The 6,000-nt window shown below is 43.0% G+C and overlaps 1 protein-coding gene across 1 annotated transcript; it reads right to left on the bottom strand.

The window, feature by feature from the left end:
• Window positions 1–585: 585 nt before the first annotated feature.
• LOC123085689 (adenylosuccinate lyase) lies at window positions 586–5,417 on the bottom strand. The gene is made up of 10 exons (XM_044507369.1): window positions 5,110–5,417; window positions 4,832–5,011; window positions 4,471–4,686; window positions 4,192–4,374; window positions 3,237–3,458; window positions 2,926–3,042; window positions 2,660–2,803; window positions 2,381–2,482; window positions 1,504–1,572; window positions 586–1,142 (listed from the first exon to the last, which is right to left on the bottom strand). The coding sequence occupies exons 1-10, from the start codon at window positions 5,269–5,271 to the stop codon at window positions 909–911; spliced, it is 1,629 nt and encodes a 542-aa protein (XP_044363304.1). The 5' UTR covers window positions 5,272–5,417; the 3' UTR covers window positions 586–908.
• Window positions 5,418–6,000: the final 583 nt, after the last annotated feature.

The raw sequence follows: 6,000 nt of genomic DNA, 5'->3' as shown, positions 1-6,000 counted from the left end.
CCGTGTTGGAGTTGCCCTAACCCCACCCGCAGCGGCAGGGCCAAACAGCTCCCAGCCTCCCACACACACAGGCTGCCAAAATCACCAGCCCAGTCACTGGAGGGCAGTGCCCAGCAATTGAGCGCTCGGTTGTCAACTTGTCATGGTCGCAACCAGAAATGCTGTAGCATTGGTTCACGGCCGGAGCGGTCCCTGTATCAGCGTGTCACTGTAGGTGTCGTCTCAGCAGTAGCTAGATGGAGACACGGACGATCTCTCTTCTCACGTGTCGGCTGGAACCGGAGCGACTGATTCTCGTTTTCCGATTTTCCTGGCTGAGAGCCGAGAAGACTGTTGCCGTAAGTAAAATGTTAACCCGACGAATCGACCTCGCCATGCGTCACCAACGTCTTCTCACACCGCAGGATAGGGATGAACATGAATTTTCTTTTCTTTACGATTAGAGATTCTTCTAAGTAGCTGTCGCATCTTGCAAACGAATCCCATTACGGCACAGCATTGGAAACGCATCAACCAAAAGCATCATATGAGGGCGAACAAAAGCGCACTGGAAGAGCAAATGCAAAGGGTGCGACTCCCGGAGACTTCTCCACCGATCCCAAAAGGTTTCTCTCCTTTTTACTGTGGGGCGCTTGTGGGATGAAACAATTTGCTCATGTGCGGCTATCAATCCACCAAGCAGCCACGTAAGTGGAAGTCCACACGGCAGAACGAATAGTGATGGTACAATTCCGTGGGCCGCATGCCACACGCACCACAAGCTTTTTCAGTGAGAACCAGATAAATTAGCGTGACAAACAATCTTTGAACGCTAAGCTACCATGTGATGTTCCCCTTGAAGCTTTCGATGTTATTGTCGCTGTCATCGTCAAAAAAGTGGGCAGATTACCCAGGGCCAGGGTAGAAGCTCACTTGATCTTAAATCCAGATTTCAGGTCAACCACATTCCAAATATTTGCAGCCAGATTCTCCGCCTCTCCAGTGTAAGAGTGTGGTGTTAACTTCAAAAGACTTGACTGCGCATCCTCCGGCAGGTCAAGACCTTCAATGAACTTGCGTATGCTGTCTTTGGTTACAGCCTGGCCTCTAGTCATTTCCTTCAGTTTCTCAAAGGGTTCGGGGATCCCATACCTTCGCATCACCTACAGAGGTCAACGATAAAATTACAATTTGCCTCGCAGCAGCAGCAGCAAAGCCTTTAGTCCCAAACAAGTTGGGGTAGGCATGATTTGCCTCGAGTGAAAATAATAATTGTTTTGGCTTTGACCACTTGAGAATACCACTGCAGGCTTAAATAATAAACATAGTGGTGTATTTGCCTAAATGCCATACTGGGGCATGATCACACAATAAGCACCTAATCTAGTCACTTTTTTGACAAAGTAAAGTATCTCAAGATCCATACAAACTTCATAAATATACTAGCCTAACAAACTCCATGCAAGCATAGCACAATCACAAATCAGACTGAAGGGAGGATGAACAGAACAAAGCAAATCTTACAGTCTGTATTGGCTCTGCAAGGACTTCCCATGTTTGCTCCAAGTCCTCATCCAAACGGACTTTGTTCACCTGTACCACAACCAATTGGGCAAAACAATAATGAATCAGCAGATATAACCTAGGCATCTGAGGTTACTGATAATTGCATACTAAATGTAACAAAAGTATTACTCCCTCCAATCCATATTACTTGTCTTTGATTTGTCTAGATACAGACACGTTTTAGTGTTAGATTATGATTTGGAGTAATATGGATCGGAGGGAGTATATATTTGGTTCCATTTTTTTGTGTAACTACTAAGTAACCATAACTCATAAGTAACAGTTAGGTAATATCCAAAATACTGATCGGACAAGGTTTTAGATGCAGAAAGATTCGAAATATTAACAAGGTCTGTCATTATTTATGCGTCTATGTTCAGAACGATATTTCAAAAAATTATATCAATTCATACATGTTGATGTCCTGTTAGAGTATAATAGCGTCTTAAAGAACATAGTCTCCTTTCATTTGTAACCAACAAACATTCCAAAATTTAGATTATCTGAATTCAGCCAAATAAACATCATTCAAGTACCTCACAAATTGCAGTTCCATGCTTACATACCTCCGTCCGGAATTACTTGTCACGGAAATGGATAGAAATGGATGTATCTAGAACTAAAATACGTCTAGATACATCCATTTCTGTGACAAGTAATTCGGGGCAGAGGGAGTATCGAGTTATATAGGGAGCAATCGTCCAGTGGAAGGCCTTACGGGGCAATGTGCGCGCCGAGAGGGGGGGGGGGGGGGGGGGGGGGTAGGAGGGAGAGGGCTGAATGGCTACAAAATTAAATATGAGGAGCTAAAAGGACCAAGTCTTAAGACACCTACCTCTAGCTTCTTGATTCCCTGCATTGTTGCTTTGTAAGCCAAGAGTGAATGCCCTAATCCAACACCCAAGTTTCTCAAAACAGTTGAATCTGTGAGATCACGCTGTCATTGATGTACCATGGCAGTTCATTAGTTCAAGATACCAATACTTCAATAGAATCTAAATACAATGATTAAGTTGTTGTCTGGCATGGGTATTCAACATCCAAATAACACAATTTAATTCAGTTGCTGACGAATGAAGAAGGGGAAATTCAAGTGTAGAAGTGATAACATTACCTGCAACCTTGATATTGGTAGCTTCATACTTAAAGTACATAAAAGACCATTCGACACGCTAAGATTGCCTTCACTATTTTCAAAGTTGATGGGATTGATTTTGTGAGGCATGGTGGAGGATCCAACTTCACCAGCCTTTGGTATCTGAAACAATATGGGGGAATGCGGAGTAAGTTGAAATGGAGACAATAAGTCAATATGAGTAGGTTCTTTCTCGCAGTATCAAATCAAATTCTTCGACGATAGTCTACTCTTCATAGCTTTACCTGCTTGAAGTAGCCTGCTGATATGTAAGACCACATGTCTCTGTCAAAATCAGTCAAGACAATGTTAAACTGGACAAATAGATTGAAGAGCTTTGAGATATAGTCATGAGGTTCAATCTGCAAAGAGAATAAATACTGCATCAGAACAAATAATGCTGATAGAAATGTAAATAGTAGTTTAAGCGAGTGCCATAGGCTCATCATACTGCCAGTGCGTTCTGACACAAGTCATATCTCCACAGAAAAAATGATTCCCAAGATGTAAAAATGTAAGGAACAATGAAGTGACAATGTAGTGAAAAAACAATCACCTGAGTAACGTAAGGATTGAACTCCAAACCTAAGGACCTGACAAACTCTTCTGTCATCTTAGGCCAGTCAATTTCCGGATATGCAACTACATCAGCATTGTAATTTCCAACAGCGCCAGCAAATTTCCCTAGTATCTTAACCTCAGAAAAACTCTTCCCGATATCAGATAATCTGGCTGCAAAATTTGCCATCTCTTTTCCCAGAGTTGTTGGTGATGCCGGCTACAAATGGGAAGCTGAAAATTTTAAGCTAGTATTCCAGGCATATCAGCAACAAAAGGCTAGATCTTGGCATCTTGCTTGAGCAGTCCATGTCAGGAAAATGGAAGCCTCATGTCAATGAACAGTGTTGTCTATTAAGTTCGACTATTACATATAGACCATTGTGCTAAACTGCTAAACTCTGAACTGCAGCAATACTGAATAAAGTTTTTCACCTAATATTTTTAGCAAAAGTGGTTTATTTATAGAATATGGTAAAAACAAAGAGGATATTTGTCCAAAAAAATGAAAGAAACAATTACACAAGGTTTAGGCCAGAAACAATATGTAACGGTAGGATCGATTTTATTCCTATTTGCCGTTTTAAAAGAAAGTTAAATTTCTTGTCAACTCAACCCCTATCGACTTGGGAGTTAGGAACAGCAGACTTTTGAATTTGCTCCATTCTTTGTATGCTGTGCAGGAGTTATATCTATTCATGCCCTCTTATTGCAGCAATAGCAAGCAAATATAACAAAGCTCGAGTAAGTTTTTGTAGCACATGTTACATAATAGAACAGTTGAGTCACACATGGTCAAATCTACTGCAAAACAAGCACCAAACTGACTCAAAAGGATTAGCACATATGAATATGAAGAAACAATAATTCAGATATTCATTAATCTCACACTATTACATACACAAGCATATATTAATAAAGATATTCAAAAGCTAAAAGGTGGCTCTAAATACCTGTCCGTGAGTTTTAGACAGCAAAGGGACGTGTGCATTTTCCGTTGCCAAGGAACATATTGCACTGCATACATCGATCATCACAGGGAACATAATTGTGTTTACCCCCTCTTTTAGAGCTAATGCATGTGACAAGTTGTTGATATCTTCAGAAGTGCATCCAAAATGGAAGAATTCCAAAACCTGGGAAAACATGATCAGAATGATAGTTGACTTCACTAAGGAAAGTGAACACACACATATCAACATCTGCCTTCAAAAATGAAAATCAGCGTATACCTTTGCAACCTCTGGATTTGAGCTGCATTTCTGCTTCAGATAGTACTCAACAGCCTTCACATCGTGGTTAGTTATTTTCTCAATTTGTTTCACCTCTTTAGCATCATTGATGCTAAAATCTTGGATGATTGCATCCAGAAATAGTTGGGCCTCCTCACTAAACGGCGGCACCTCCTTGACCTCAGGAATTTGAGAAAGCTTCAGCAACCATCTGACCTACAAAACTAAAAACCACTTCATTTACGTAGCATTGACCATGGCACACTAGCAACCGAACATATCCACACGAGTCAAGATTATACAGACATGGTAGATATAATATAATACACGCACAGTGCGGATGCTATTCGAAGAGCCGAACCTCGACTAAGACGCGGTATCTGATGAGGCCGAACTCACTGAAGAAGGGCATCAAGTCCTTAATAAATCTGAAGTATCGGCCGTCCAGAGGTGATAGCGCCATCATACAGAAAGTGTCCAGGTCTGTCGCTTGCTCCAGCTCCCCCACCGACCTCGCCGCCCAGTCCAGGGGAGCACTCATCTGATCAACGAACGCACGGAACGCATCTCATAAGCAACCATCATCACTGGTTAAATAAAATGGAACGGCGAGTACTTCGGGAAGGTATCCCTCGCCACCTCGAGATCCCTGGCTTCGGCTCCAACGGCTGCAGAGCAGCTTAGGCGTCGCGGCGGCTGCGCAGTGGCGCCGAGCACGGCGGCTCTCGGGGCGACGGCCAAGCATGGGGAGGCGAGGAAGGCGGCGGTGGCCGGGGACTTGAGAGAGGGCGGCGCCGACATGCTCGGGGAGGCGCGGCGGCGGCTAAAAACCCTAGGAGCGTGGAAGCGAGGACTGGCGGGGCCGTGCGGCGTGGGGAGGGGAGGGAAGGGGATAGGTAGCAGCAAAGCGGCGGAAAGGGAGGGTAGGGGTTTAAAGGGAAGAAGGGGTTTGGAGATGCTCGGGTGTGTTTGGTAGTAAGTAAAATGCATGGGCAATAAAAAAGAAAAAATACATTAGTGGTCATTGAACTTATCGTGTATGTATGTCTAAAAAAAATCATCATGTATGCTTACTTTGGTTTCGGTACTTGAGAATACAATCAATGCAGTTCTCTATATGTATTGAGATGATTATACGATCATCTAGACCATATAGATCTGTATTTTATTTATTTGACCGGTCAAACAATCCACATGACGCCTCGTAGAGTCCAAAGAAAAATCCTAGTGGTTGTTACGTGAATGGTTGAACGGGTAAAATGATTTCTTCCTCTGGTTGGACACCTGGTGAGACGGGTGCAGTTGGCCCATAAGTGTGAGGTCTCGGGACTGAATCTTATTTTCCTTTCTTTGTCCACCCACTGACAGGTAGGGCCCACATAGATCGAGAGAGAAAATGAGCTGACGAGGCGCCATGTGGATTGTTTGACCGGTCAAATAGCTGGAATACGGAGCTATACAATTTGGCAATGACCTTATAATCACTTCAACACGTATATAGTGACTGTATTAATCGTATTCTTAAGTACA

This window comes from Triticum aestivum, chromosome 4A (assembly GCF_018294505.1).
Source record: "Triticum aestivum cultivar Chinese Spring chromosome 4A, IWGSC CS RefSeq v2.1, whole genome shotgun sequence".
NCBI classification, from domain to species: domain Eukaryota; kingdom Viridiplantae; phylum Streptophyta; class Magnoliopsida; order Poales; family Poaceae; genus Triticum; species Triticum aestivum.
This window is presented reverse-complemented; position numbering and strand designations above follow the sequence as displayed.